The 15,064-nt window shown below is 45.6% G+C and overlaps 1 protein-coding gene across 2 annotated transcripts in view; it reads right to left on the reverse strand.

Moving 5' to 3' along the window:
* The window catches only part of LOC120836792, a 28,465-nt gene extending 13,838 nt beyond the window's left edge, over positions 1-14,627 (reverse strand). Inside the window, exons 1-4 of one of the 2 annotated variants that reach the window (XM_042291925.1) lie at positions 14,426-14,627; positions 13,879-14,315; positions 4,982-5,143; positions 725-824 (exon numbers count right to left, since the gene is read on the reverse strand). In XM_042291925.1, coding sequence (XP_042147859.1) covers positions 725-824; positions 4,982-5,143; positions 13,879-14,257 — 641 coding nt within the window. In that variant the 5' untranslated portion in view covers positions 14,258-14,315; positions 14,426-14,627. Of the gene's footprint in view, positions 1-724; positions 825-4,981; positions 5,144-13,878; positions 14,316-14,416 lie in introns of both variants that reach the window. The other variant, XM_042291924.1, reaches the window with a different exon arrangement.
* Positions 14,628-15,064: the final 437 nt, after the last annotated feature.

Genomic DNA, 15,064 nt, shown 5'->3' on the forward strand with positions numbered 1-15,064 from the left:
ATGCAGGGGCGTACTTACCAATAGGCAGAGTAGGCAGCCACCTAGGGCAGCAGAATTTTAGGGGCAGCCAAGTTGCGTCTGCACCCCAAATTAAGTGGCTCTTCTTTTTAAATCTAGCTCCGAATTTAGCTACTTCGGGAATTCTAGCTCCAAATCTAGCTGTTTTTCTAAATTTTGACTTTAACCTAAAGTACTTCCCTAGGCAACCTTTCACACTGCCACCTCTACCCCCCTCCTAACCCCTGCCCCCCATGGTCACTGACCATGGGGAGCGGAGGTAGACGCAGCACTGTGAAAGGATGCCTAGGGCAGCAAAATGCTAAGTCCGCCTCTGGCACTACGACTGCTTTTGTGCACTCTCCAGACTTGGGAAAGTTCTACCCTAGAACACAGGATAACTAATGAGTATGTGCTGGAACCTTTCAATAGAGCAACAAAGAAAAAAGAGGATAGCGGGATCTGAACCCTGTCCACCCATGTAGGAGCCGCATGCGCAGCTAACACCTCATGTAAGCCTCCTACACTTAGGCAACACTGCTGCCTGCAATATTTGAAAGAAAAAAAAAAAAAGAAAACAGGCATTTGGCAATGTTTTATGGTGGAAGCAAGGCTCGCAATTGAAGCCGATCCCCAAAAGAGGCTGCTTTCTGCTCCAAGCTTGTCCCATGCAACCAAGCCCCACAAAGGGGAGGGTCGGAAAATTCACGAGAGGAGGGGAGCTTACCCGCACAGCTCCTGCTGGGCATTCAGTTCGAAGTGCAACCTGGCCAGCCTCTCTTGTTGCTCCCGCACATGCTCCATCTTGTCGAATGTGCAGTCCTTTCCTAAACACCGGAGAACAAAACACCAACACAAGCACCTTCAGAGTGTGCACAGCACTGCGTTGCTATACTTTGTTTCACTTAAATGCGAGCGTAGCAGAGGCTCGCGTTTACTATGTAAAGCTATCGATAGTGTTTTATTACGTGCCGACGAACGTCATGTGTCCATCCAGGAAGAGTCGTGTAGCTCGGAGAAAAACGCAACTGCAATTAGAGACTTCCACATAATTATCGAGGAACAATCTAAAACCCATTGGAAAACAATCAGAAAACAATAGAAATTATCCTTAGACTATTAACGATAAGCTATAAAAAAAATAATGATTGTCTATTGAAGAATCATGAAGAAAATATATCATCAACCTAATAGGTTGTCAAATTTTTGTTGCTATTTTAAACTCCCTTCTGAAGTGTGCCCTTTGCTTTTTATAGGCAGAGCTCAATAAAAAAACTGGAAATCCCTGTTGCCCCTGCTAAGTAAACTACATGTTGCGTAAATCTGAAACCTTGCTTGAATATGATGCGATAGGAATGGTGATCGAATGCGCAAATATGGGGACATGAATTTACCTAAATGAAAAGATAAGTGTGGCATTTTTTCGAACCCAACAGATTGCGAGAAAGGAAGGAAACAGTATTGCTTTTTCAATTCACAAGCTTTTTTTCACTAAAATAATGCCTTAATGCAAATAATATCCGTACTTAGATCACAGGACATTTTCGTTTTTATCTTCTATTTTTGATCCAGCGAACATTATGTTTCATTGAATGAAAAAACTAAAAGCATTAGTAACTATGTTGGCTCAGTATATGCTTTTTTATCTGGTAATGTTCAATTTGAAGTTTCCACAACAAAACCTCTTTTACATTTATTGATTCAAAAATATTTTGTGTGATGGCTTCTTTTTTTTTTTTTAGTTGTATTTTGTACCAACAGGTAGATCTTTTCCCAGCCACTGTTATTAAAATCTGCCAAAATAGAACCGAAACAGTCATCAGCAGAAAAATAAATTATAATCCTTACCAAAGTGCTCATTTTCACCTGCGAGTGGTCAAGGCTATGAAAAGTAATAAGTGACAATTGAATAATAAAGGAAACAAGCGTGAACCAAACTTGTGAAAATACTGATGCTAGATGTCTTCAGCGAGTGTTTTCCCTAGCTCCAAGACAAAAAGAAAATATTGAATGTACTTTATAGTTTTACAAATTCAGGCATACCAAACTGTTAAGCCTGATATCTGGACCACATGAATATGCAAAATATGTGTGCACAAAAACCAGTAAAACACCATATCTGTTTTACCTCTAATTCATTGTACGAGACTACAACTATGTTTTGTTTCTTTTCAATTCCATGTTTTTCCCAGAACCACGCGTTGCCTGCCCGTACATATCCGTCGTCGTTCCCTTCATCGGTAGTCCTTTTATTTTCATAACACTTAATAGTTTTTTTTAAAGCTTTCTTACTTACTTTCGATAGTATCGATAGTCGACTGAAAGCCAACTATCGATTGTACTATCAATAGTCAACTATCGATGGTATACTATCGGTAGCACTATCGATAGTCCACTATTAATAGTTCTTGACAGTATCAATAGTATAGTCAATTTTTCTATAGTTTTCCATCACTAGTGTCTAGCTGAGCATTTTGTGTTTTGAATACTTGATTCTTGTCCTTTCGCTGAGGCATGGCATGTGGTCTTGGCTTCTTACCAAGAAACAAAAGCGCAGGAACTATGCTGCTATCAGAACTCGCCACTTGCTGGCTACGGGTCACAATACAAGTGAGATAGCAAGTAATAAGGTCTCACAGCACCCTTTCCAACTGATGTGAAGAAAAAAATTAAAGCCGTTTACAACTCCTTGTAACGCCGAATGAGAGCGCAGCTCTTGAGGAGGAGGAGGAAAGGGTACTGAGGGGAGGGTATATCCCTCCTCCCTCCGTGACCCCCCCAGGTCATGTGACCTGGGGGGTCACGTGGTCTGGGGGGGTCACGTGACCTTACAGTTATGCCGACGGCGACGCTGCTCAAGCCGAAAACGGGCACCTAAGAGCTGCGCTCTAAAAGAGCTGTGGGTCACTTGTTTGATTCAAACAAAATACTGTATTTACTCGCATAATGAACACACTTTTTTTCTTGGAAAATTGACACATATTTGGGGGGAGCATTCATTACGGGGGGTAAAATTTTTGCATTTACACAGCTCTTGCGGATGTCACATTAGGTGCCAACACGACAAGGCAAGGTACTGTGGCACGTCTCCATTGATGGAGGTGCACTCACGGCTGGTTGGGGGCACGCCACAGTAACCATGCTTTATAAATTGCGAACCCTTTTAGGGCGCTTTTGGCGTGCCTTTTGCCGAAGGAAAAGCGCTCTACGAAGCTCACTCAGCACGGAGAGCAACGCAACCACTGTTAGGCCTAACCACTTTCACGATTTCACTGTCCGAAAGCGGACCACAAACGACGGCATGTTTGTTGACATCAATGCATCTGATAGGTGAAGAATGTCCGGGGCTCGGCAATTCCTCGACCCAAGCTTCGTCAAGTGTGCGCGCCACTCGGTTTCACGGTTTATCACTTCCACAACCATACACTCGCAGCCATTACGAGGGCAGCTATCACTCTAGAGGTTAGTTGAGCTATGCAATCTATAAACACATTTTCGGAATGCCCAGTCCTTACTCTTCTCGGCATGCTATTAATTATCACTAAACTCACAATAGCTATTGAGAAAGGAGCAAATAAAGGTTATGCCAAAACCAACGTTTAAATTTTCCCGCACATTCCAATTAAGCAACGTTACATGTCATATAACTTGCAAGCCAAGCAAGCAGTCTAAAAAACACAGTATTTTGTACTTTTTTTTTTTTGTCCTGCTGGCGTGCACTTTTTTAGCATTCATTTCACACCATCAAACTTATTGTAAGCTGTTGGGAACAAGCTGTACTGCTCCCATATTACAACCGCTTCTCGTCTTTTCCCTTCCCCTAATGCCATTAGACAAGAGAGGAATACACCCATTAAATGACATGTTTTCATCATCTCACTCTCATATTGATAAGCACTCCTGTCCCCAAAGCTTTCCCCGACTCTAAAGGCCCGTTCACACTTGCGACAGTCGCTGGAGCGACCAGTGACTAGCGACTGGTTTTTGGTCGCGGAGCGACAAAAACAGGTTGGTAGCGACCAATTTTGGGCAGTCGCTCCCTGACCGATTTCTCAAGTCGCAAAACCGAGTCGCTGGACGGCGGAGCCAATCAGAGTCTCGTCGGAAGTGATGTGTGCGTTTGTTTACATCCGGCACTGCTTCCCGCGGGAAATAGCGACGCGCGCACGGCGGCATGGAGTTGTCTGCGGAAGCTCTTATTAATGCTGTCAAAGACTATTTGTTTCTTTGCAATAAGCGGCACCCCGACCACAAGGATCGGGGCAAAAAGCTGCAGGCCTAAAACGAGATCGGCGACATTTTTCGGCGTGGCAGGTACGTACAATATCATGGTTGAGGGAGATAGCCGTTGTTTTACGTTCCGAAGCACCATTACGTTTTCTTGTTTTTTCCTGCCGACACCTTTGATCAGAAAAGCCTTTCAGCCGGCTCGAAAGGGTGTTGATTACTATCCGTTAAGTTGACAGCGAGCCTGGCGACTCGTCGGACGCTCAATCAGGTGTGAACACTGGTGGTTGCCAGTCGCTTGTTGCTGGTCGCTCCAGCGACTGTCCCAAGTCGCAAGTGTGAACGGGCCCTAAGGTTTTCCCTGTTGATAGGCTGCCCTGTCCCCAGGGCTTTCCCTATCCCCAAGGTTCCCCTGTTGATACACACCCCTTTTCCGAGGGTTTTCCCAATCCTCAAGAGCTTTCCACGTTGATAGGTACAGCTATTCCCAGAGATTTTCTTTTTAATGGACACCCCTGCGCCCAAAGTGTATAGCTATCCCCAAGTGTTTCCCTGTTGATATGCACCCCTGTCCCCAGGGCTTTCCCTGTTCCCACAGTTTTCCCTGTTGATAGTTGCCCCTGTCCAAACAGCATTTTTTGTCCTTAGGGTTTCCTCTATAGGTAGGGACTCCTGTACCCAGAAATTTCCTTAGGATTATTCTCTGTTGGTTAGAGTTTAGGGCTCTGACAGAGGGATATCCCGTCGGGCAACATACCAAAGGCCTGCAGCTTCCCGGAGTGGAAGTCGTGCAGCAGTTGCAGCAGGCCCTGCTCCATCTGGCGCACGTCCGTCACGTCTGTGAGGAAGGAGTGCTGCTCGCAGGGCGCCCCACCACGCTCCCCGTCCGAGGGCGGGTGCAGCAGGCCCCCCTGGCCCCCTGGTGGCAAGAGGTGCAGGCGCAGCACGTGCGTGCACGTCCACGGGGGGTAGCCACGGGTGCATGGAGGGAGGCGGTGCAGTGGAGGTATGGGGGAGAGGGGAAGGGAGGAAGACGAGAGTGAAAGCTCAGGGCGGGAGGCTGCGAGTGCTCATCCTAATGCATTTACACAAACGAAGCAAACGGTGGAAACTCGCAAGATTTTGGCATGGAAGTGCAACATCTTAGGAATAGATTGAGTGTATCTTTCCTTAACTATTTCGTTCCTTCCTTTGGCTCAATGCACAACTTATTGCAAAATGTAATGAAAACAGCAGATGCCATAAAATACACCGTCTCAGAGCGAAAATTCAAATTTGTTGCTCTGTACGGCAAAAAGTCAGGTGGCTTTCAAATTTTGTGTTGTATGTCTGCTGTAAACAGGAAATTTGGCCCGTGCAGCACGACAGCTGCCTTACGGCCCTCAACATGCGTCACGCGGTAGTGGTTACACAAACCCTTTAACAATCCTCCATTCCATTTTTTCCCCTCCTGTATACTGTCCTCGCCATTCCAACTTCTTTGCTCCACTTTCACGAAAAACCAGTTTGGAGTGTTCATCAACTCTTTCCCCACTTCCCTGGTCAGAAGCTCCTTTTAGTTACATTACCGCTAGCTCAAAAAAACATCTGCAATAACTGGCTGCCCTCAAGTACAATTCTATCCTGATACACTACATCCAGAAACTTCCAAGAGGCACAAAATATCTAGCAGGGTTTACAAAACTTTTGTAATGCCAATGGCTTGGATGCAGGATGTTATAATTAGCATCATCTAGTGCTCCTCCTGCCCACTAAAATCTCAGAAGCAATGATTCTTTCTACACCATGCCAGAAGCTAGGAGGAAGCTTTTAAGAAAGTGCAATTACACAGCACAGGGCACACGCGGCTGACGACATCTTCACCGGCACAAAGAAAGCATTCACAACAGCAGCACTTCAAAAGCACATGCAAGCATTTATGAGAGGACCAACTCGACTATACTCGTATTCCTCACAAGAACTGTAGTAAAAATGTTGAATTCCTTGCAGAGCGTTACTAATTTTCCCTTTCATGTGTTAAATTAAGATATATGTAAGCACATCTTAGATTAGTTTTATGTCATATAATCAAGACATACTTGTTCCAAATGCCAAAAGTATTGTTTCTTCTTTTGACAACCAAATCTTGTAAGAACTACTTTGCACAGCATATGAATAAAGCGCAAAACTTCCTTTTTTTCTCGGTGTGGAAACAATCCTAGATATTGTAGCTGCTGGTCACCCAGTTGAACACCATAAACCACCAGTCCATTTTTCTTCACTCGCTTAACCCCTCAACTGGGGAGCACGTCTTTAGACCCACCTCTATTATGGCCTCGAAATGGGGAGTGCGTCTAAAAGATGCGCGACACTTTTTTTTGAACGGAGAACGCATTCTGTGGAACGCGTGCCAGTTTTTGATGGAGGTTATAAGCGCTGCCATCTATCAAATACAATTCCAAGCATGTTTAGGTTGGTTTACGTTCAGTGGCTGGTGAAATAACCTAATTGCTTTGTCAGGAAATATGTTTTCTATGTTTGTCGACAATTAGCGCACTCGAAAAACTGCCACTCAAGCATTCATTAACCCAGAGAACACACCTCTCACACAGCACTCACTAACAACTTTGTACTGCGTGTTTTACTTCGGCTTCTACTTCTTCAGATTTTAGACGATTTGCAAATAGAAAAAGACGACATATGAGTAAAACACTTCCCGGCTAACGCTTAGGCTAATTTAAGGCTAAATAATTAATCTCTTTTCGTGATAATGTTATCGACGGCGTACAAACACATTTGTCCTCTAGGCGTATGATGTTCTCGGCTTCGATGATTTCCCTTGTTAATTGGTTTTCACTTTTGCCCAACACGGTGCTGTTGTAGAAATGTGCGACACACCCCCAATCCCGGCAGTGTATCCCTTAGTGGCCAGAGTTGGCGTTTACAATGTTGTTGGAGTGTTCTCGAAGGCGGTCATCTAGACATCGCCCAGTTGGTCCAACGTATTGTCTGCCACAGGAAAGGGGGAATAGACAACCCCTCAACGCAAGGCACAAAGTTGGTCCTATGCTTCTCAGAGCAGCGGATTGCAGGATTTGAGGGTGTGGTGACGTTTTTGCAAAGGCTGGACAGTTTGGTGGGTGCTGAAAACACAATATCAACATTGACTCTGTTCGCTGTTTCCTTAAGGCCGTGGAAAAAATTGTGGATGTAAGGGACGATGACTGGTCTTCTTGTCCTGTCCCGGTGTGTTTGTTTGACACAGTTCTCTTGCTTCATTTCTTTAAGAATAGTTTCGACCACTGACACCAATAACAACACAGGGTACCCTGCGGACTTCAGTCTTGCAATTTGCTCGTCGAAACTCTTTTGTATGGAATGTGAGCACGACTTTACGATTGAGCTCTTAAGGCATGATTGTACTATGCCTCTTTTCATGAGTTTCGAGTGCGCGCAGTTGAAAGGGAGAAGTGGTTTTTTACCCCTGGGTTCATAAAACCAGCAGACGTGGTGAGGTAGCACCAACAGTCAGAGATTTAAGAATCTTATGGATCCTTCAACCGGCGACTCATGTGTGATTTCTAGGGGACTCATACAGTCTTTAAATTCCGAGAGGACGTTGTCCACCAAGCTTGAGCAATTGTTTTCGTCGGTGGCTAAAAAAATTAGAAAATCGTCCACGTATCGAAACAAGCGCACTACTTTGGTGTCATCTAACCTCTGTTGTAGGATCCTATCGAGATGTGCAAGATATAGGTTGCTGAGTATAGGTGCAATGCACGAACCTATGCACACTCCTCTCTTTTGCAAGTAAGTGTGTCCATCCCAGGCAGCAAAGGTGGATTTAAAATAGATGGCAAGCAATTCCAAAAACTTATTTTGGGGCATGCCCGAGGCATTCTGAAATGCAATAGCACCAAAGGTGTCAATGCTGTCTTCAATACTTGTTAAGAGCCGGTCTTGGGGCAATGCATCATAGAGGTCCTTAAAGTCAATTGAAAAAACTTGCATCTCTTGGTGTTTTCGTTCTTCTAGGAAGTTGAAGACTTCGAAGGAACTTCGGATTAGGTAGGGGTCGTCTACGGTTAAAAGATTTAGTCTCTCTTGTAGGGATAAGGCAACTGATTTTGGCCACGTTCCCTGCTCTGACACGATGACTCTTAGGGGGCAGTCAGGCTTGTGGGTTTTTGCACTAAAAAATACTTCTAAGGATAACGTTTTGCTGCCGTCAATGTGGGAGCAAAGCTTTTTTAGTTCAAGCGATTGGCAAAAGTGAATGCTCAGAAGTGTCGCAAAGCTTCGACAGACACGAAAATCACAGTTGCTTCAGCGAAGCGATGACAACTTGTTTAAAATTAGTGCATGCTCAGTGACAGCGAAACCTCAGAAATATTTATGAGTCAAGGCTGGCATTACAATTTTTTCTGAAATCCATGTATAAAACCTGTGTCTTCATGACCTACTATAGACCTTTTCACCCTCCTCAGCATGGGCGCTGCCATCTTGAAATCACGTGACGCGGCAGCCATTAGGTTGCTTCAAGTTGCTACTCCGCTCTCTCCTCTGCGCCTTGGAGGACGGGTTGTATTCGTGTTTTTCGTCGCATTTCGCCGCTCTTTCTTGCCTTACCTCGGAAACTGTAGTCCGATACGTCTACTCGACGATTAAGACATCTCGAGGGCTCAGATGTCCTTGTGACAACTGATGTTTGTTTACTAATAGTGGCGGAACATTCTCAGTAAGAAGCGCGTATATTTATATCGCGCATTGAGGATCGTAAGGCGTCAAGAATAGTCAGCGCAAGGAGACTATCTGTATTTCCCGAAAGTATCCGCTTTGCAATCATAATATATTGAAAACAATTTTGTTTTATTATGTGAGGAAACTCGCGGAGAAGATGAACAACGAACGTTTAACTTGTATTTTATCTGAGGCTATACTCTGTTTCATACTTAGCGTGCAACGCTGTCAGAGCTACTGGCGTGAGCGTGGGGCTTGATCTCGTTGATCATTTGCACGCGTTCTCGCTCAAACAAAACCATAGATGAAGCCACGCGCTCGCGCCAGTAGCTTTCACAGCGTTGCACGCTAAGTATGAAACAGAGTATAGAAGTAATGGTACGTCAACATCAGGCGATTTATTTGTTCATAATATCGGACCTACACGTGTAGGAGGTTCTCAATAATTGTATACCGTGCTCGCTCCCATTTCAACTGTCATTTAAGTGATTTATTGATTATATTTAAATAACCAGTTCAGTCCACTTCATTTATATTAACACAAAGATTGGGACTTCCCGCGTAAGAAACTGACACAGGCACTTAACAGTAGCGAGTTTTAGAAAACAAGTGCACTAAGAAATAACGTCGTTTGTCTCTATTTGCAAATCCAAAACACGGTTTGTGTTCGACGCATAAACAATAATGACGACGGCTTCTTTTTTTTTTTTTTTTTTTTGCGTACGTTGTTTTATTTTTTGCCAGTATCTGGAATCCGCAATGTTTGACGCCTAAAAAGAAAAAAAGAAGAAAAAAAAAACCGTCTGCAAGACAATCACTTGAGTCCAGGATTGCCGATGGCGAATGGAGGTTTACTTTTGGTGGCTGGCGACGCCGAAATTTACAAAGCCAATCTGTTCACAAACAAATAAATATTTGTTCACACAGGTCCGTGAAGTGGTGCCTAGCGCTAGAATTCAGCAAAACGTTCCGAGGTATTTCTCCTCCTGCGCCCTTTAATTTTATTTGGCCAGATTTTCGGAAGACAAATGCCAGATTTAATTTGACGGGCCTGTCACTTATATCTTAAGTAAGCAGATGTTCATATAACAATAATTTATTTCCTAGGGTCAATATCGTGAGATGCTGCTTATGAGTTTAAAAAGTTCCCTACTCGGCCTGTCAAAACATGCTCGAGTACTGAATTAAAAAAAAAAAAAGAGTTCCAGACGATATTACTTGTTTATATTAATTATCTGCGTCATTATACAATACGTTTTTAGTCAGCGAAGTTCACTAAAGGTTGGGTGCCCTCGAAAACCAAACAGTGAGTAGTAAACTCGCGAGTCCATCTGTTCTGACCGATTCAGCACACTGCTAACCAAGCTGTCGATATGCTTATTTACATCCCCGTGTTATTTTCGTCATCACTTTGTTTTTTCTGAAAACTGGTGCCATTGAATACGGCCGTAGACGATGGTAATCTTCCCTGTGCCTCAGTCAGGCGTTTTCCAACCGTCCATAATCAGGTACATCAAAGCAGTTGGTAAAAACAATTACGCAATTTAGGCTAAAATACACCTCGTAGTCCTCAAAGTGGCTCGATACCAACGTTTTATTGGTTGTGTGGTACAAGAAAAATGAACTATCACGAAAAACAACGTAAAACAGCAACATAGCCGCGTTCCCGTTGAAACCGAAACCAACCAAATTGAAGCAACCTAATGGCGCCGAGTGCGTCAGCGCCCTCTATCCGCCGGTGAGGCAACTACTAAAATGAAAAGGTCTATACAAAGTCAAACATGTAAAAATAAACAGTGTCTCCCCTTCTCTGCACTTTAGCGCAAGATGCAATGTGTCGTTCTTGATATCCACAGCACCTCCAATTTACAACCAGATATCGTCACTTCGAAGACTCCACTAGAACTGACTGTCCCTGGTGCGAGCATGGCAATGAAATGGTGTTGCATGCAAGGCACATTTTTTGCATTATAGAGAGATTTTTGATTCCCCGACTTGTCCTATAACTTCTGGATGGTGCTCTGCCTGTTGTTGAGAGGAACCAAGAACCATAGGCCATGGATGAAAACAAGCCAACATAAGACATTCTGTGCATGCTGTGGAGTCAAGAAACAACTGAACAAAGTGCCCACTGCAGATTACTATAAAAAGTGCAGTCTAGGACTGCTAATGTAGTGGCTTCGTAGCTGGACCTTTTTGTGGCGAAATGCCATCCAGAAGAAAAAAGAGCAATTATCAAAGAGTATGACATCTTTGTGCCAGAAGCAGTTATAGCAGTTAAACAGAAGCAGTTATAGCGGTGCAAAAAGTGAAAGCCGTTTACAACTCCCTGTAACGCCGAATTTGAGCGCAGCTCTTGAGGAGAAGGGAAGGGTACTGGGGGGTGCGTCACGTGACATTGGGGGGTCAAGTGATGATGCTGATGACGTCACTGATGACGTCATCAGTGACGATAACGATGCGGATACCGATGACGTCATTAGTGATGATGACGATGACGATGCGGATGCCGATGACGCCATCGGTGATGATGACGATGACGATGCGGATACCGATGACGCCATCGGTGATGATGACGATGACGATGCGGATACCGATGACGTCATAGGTGATGTCACTGATGACGTCATCAGCGATGATGACGATGCAGATGCCGGTGACGTCATCAGTGATGATGATGATGACGATGCGGATGGCGTCATCAGTGACAATGACATCATGGGGGGGGGGGGGGGGTCACGTGACCTCGGGGGAGGGGGGTCACTTGACCTCGGGGGAGGGGTTCACGTGACCCTAAGGGGGGTCACGTGACCTCGGGGGGGGGGGGGGGGGGGGGGGGGGGGGGGTCACGTGACTTGCGGAGTCACGTGACCTTGGGGGTCACGTGACCGTGCGGTAACCTTGGGGGTCACGTGACCTTGAGATAACCTTGGGGGGTCGCGTGACCTTAGGATGACCTTGGTTACGCCGACGCCGCTCAAGCCGGGAACGGGTCCCTAAAAGCTGCGCTCTAAAAAAATCTCACAGCCAATTGAACGGTATGTCATAAGTGCACCTATAAGCAATATTTCTAAGCACCGTTTCACCACCAACATTACCAATTTTCTGATGAGCGTGTGTTCAGGGCGAGTTTTCACGAAGTGAGCTTTACGTACACTACCAAAATGCTGTTCTGAAAATGTCATTTTTCTTCCACCAAGTTCCCCTCTCACCACAGTCTCGGGTAATCTGCATCATGATCACATCCACCAGCTCGCCTGCACACACTCGATTTTTGCATTGACCTTTTTCTAGCAGATCCGGAAATACTTCTCAAAACTTTATATATAAAAAAAACTGCTATGGAGTTTGGATAGTTCTTGATATCCAATGAATTAGATAGTACTGCTTCCAAGCACTTGTAAGTGGTTTAGTGGCGTAGCTAGAAACTTTTTCCGGGAAGGTGAAAGGGGGGAAAGGGGGGGGGGGGGGGTCAACTACCTCCTCCCCCTTTTTTTCTCCGGCACCTCGCTACTGATGTTGTTCTACAAATGCGTGTGTAGTGATATGCTGGCTGGTCCACCTAGTAGTCCACCCTTACAGCGAGTGTAGCACGATCCCCGTCGCAAAAGCCCCGCGTCATTACCTCCCCATTTTGAAAACCCCGCGTTCAATTACCCCGTCCCGTATTCCCCGCGTGCTAAAAACCCCGTCCTTACTGACCCCCGTCCCACCCTCTTCGCACTTCACCCAGCATTGTTCTATGTCTTTAACTGATCCGTTGAGGGCCTACAAAGGCTATTTTAAGTAAAATAAGCAACAGAGTAAGGTTAACTCGAATCACAAAAAGCTTAGAATGACATACAAGTGGCCAATTGCATAAATCTTCATAACCAGCGATGCACCCATAAAATTATAGACTATATTTATCTAGATCAGGGGTGGCCAAGCTGCGGCTCCCAAGCCACAAGCGACTCTTCGCGTGTTAAAATGCGGCTCGCGGCTCCCTCCTCTACGCCCCCCCTCCCCCCCCACACACACACACACTTTCCCGCCTTTCTCCCGGTCACACGAGCACTTACCCAAAAAGAGAAATGCAACACGTTCAAAATCGAAAGACAGGTTGCGGTTTGGTATTCTTGTGCTACTGCTACCTTACGTACAGTTGGACTGCTTTTGACTTGTATAGATTGAAAGCTGTTTGAGTTTCGTTTATTGCTCTAGACGAAAGCTTGCCCCCCGCTGTGGCTCTTGGAAGTTTCGTGGTTTTGCTTGCGGCTGTTAGGCCAGGTCAGCCTGGCCACCCCTGATCTAGATGAATACACATTTTTTTTAGAACAACGTAAGAATGGAACTGGCGTTTGGTGCTATATATACGTAATAAGTATGGCGCCATGAGCTGCGGGTTTAAGTTCTGACAGAACCGTTGGAACTGTGAATCCGCGCTTTCTTTAAAGTCGACGAATGCTTTGGTTCAGAAAGGTAAAAAACGCAGGCGAGCTGGTGAATGACATCCATAGTAACCCTGAGACGTAAGAACAATAATAAAAAAAAAAAAAGAAAACAGACTTTGTTGTTCTGTCTTTTGTTTTTTTAATTTTATTGTTTCTATGTCTCTGGTTAAATGCTTTGGTTCACTGCTTATTCATAAAAACTGCAACTTCAAATGTTTTGCCGGTGACTGATATGTTCTGTTTGTTCTCACTTTTACGTCAATCCTTACTTGAGTCCCGGGTACGCATGATCGTTACACAGGAGTTAAAAGCAGCTTAATCCGTCCTCCCGCTGAGGACCCAACCACCTGACATTGGGGATTCGCGTCATGGGCTTCTGAAACTGGGGCTTTTGAAAGTGGGGCAAATAGGCCGGGGCGTTTGCCGCGGGGCTTTTGACATCAAGTGCTTTCGTGCACCACCCCTTACAGCGTTCCATTAATGAGCGACGGGGTGGCTCAACCTTTTCCGTTGCGTGGCGCACGCCTCGGGGTCGACTTGAACTCCATCTTGGGGCGCATGGACTTGGCCTCCTCCGTGGACGTCTCCGACATGACCCTGGCCAGCGGGGACTTGCTGGACAGCTGTCGGGACAGCTCGAAAGCGCTCTCACCGCGCGGGAACGGGTCGCTGCTCGTGCTGCCCGCCGTGCCCGCAGCGCTGGCCACGCCGGCGCTCGGCGGAGCCAGCAGGGTGGCGGCTGGAGCCGACGACGAGACGACGGTGGGCGCCGCGGGCACATCGCTGCAGCTGCTCGTGTCGCGGTCAGCAGCGCGGGGCTGGGAGTCCATGGCGAGGCGCAGGTAGCCGGCCTTGCTGGTGCTTTCCTTGAGCCGCAACATTTAATGGGGGCCCCGACTCAACGTCGACACCACGGACATGACTGGAAGGCGGTAGAAGCTGAAAACGAACGTTTATACTGACCGAGGGCGACGAGGGAGTGGTGGGCCGAAAGATCTTCCGCACTACAAACTTCTCAATCGTAAACAGCGTAGACTCACCAGACTCACCGTCAAGGAAACTGAAAGAGGCTACGTGAGGCTACGGATCGGATTGAAACTAACACCTAAGGAAAATTTAGGAAAACTGACCTTTTAGTTTAGGTATTTGAATTTTTTAATTGTAATTTTATTAATATTATTAATATAAATTATAAGATTCCAGCAAACAGTTTACGGTAAAGTTTGACTGGAACGGGGAGCACGTCCAAGGCATAAAGATCATACATACTAACTCTAGAGGAAAAGGTTCGCCATTTTCCCATACATTCTGGCTGCCACCAGCGGCGTATCATGCAGGCAGACCCTCGGGGTCCCAAACATGGTTACATCATCAGAGCAGTTTCGTGAACTTCAACAATTCACGAACTTACCGGTGCAAAAATATTCACGTTCCTTTCAAAGCTTTCTTTTTGAAAAGCGCGCAGATGTACGGCCTCGCGTTAACGCTAAACTAAACCATATACCCGGCTTCGCCGGTGGGGCGCGGCTGGGCGCGGTTGAGGAATACGAAACTGCGCAATCACCAGATTTCCGAGATTTCGACAGAAGGGAAGTTAATGCAGCGTAATGACTTTATTGCTTTTTATAAGCGTTAGAATAGCTCAGAATTTAGTTTACAACGTTAAATTATCACTGTTTATATTGCTG

Source organism: Ixodes scapularis, unplaced genomic scaffold (assembly GCF_016920785.2).
Source record: "Ixodes scapularis isolate PalLabHiFi unplaced genomic scaffold, ASM1692078v2 PGA_scaffold2__306_contigs__length_199485367, whole genome shotgun sequence".
NCBI lineage: Eukaryota > Metazoa > Arthropoda > Arachnida > Ixodida > Ixodidae > Ixodes > Ixodes scapularis.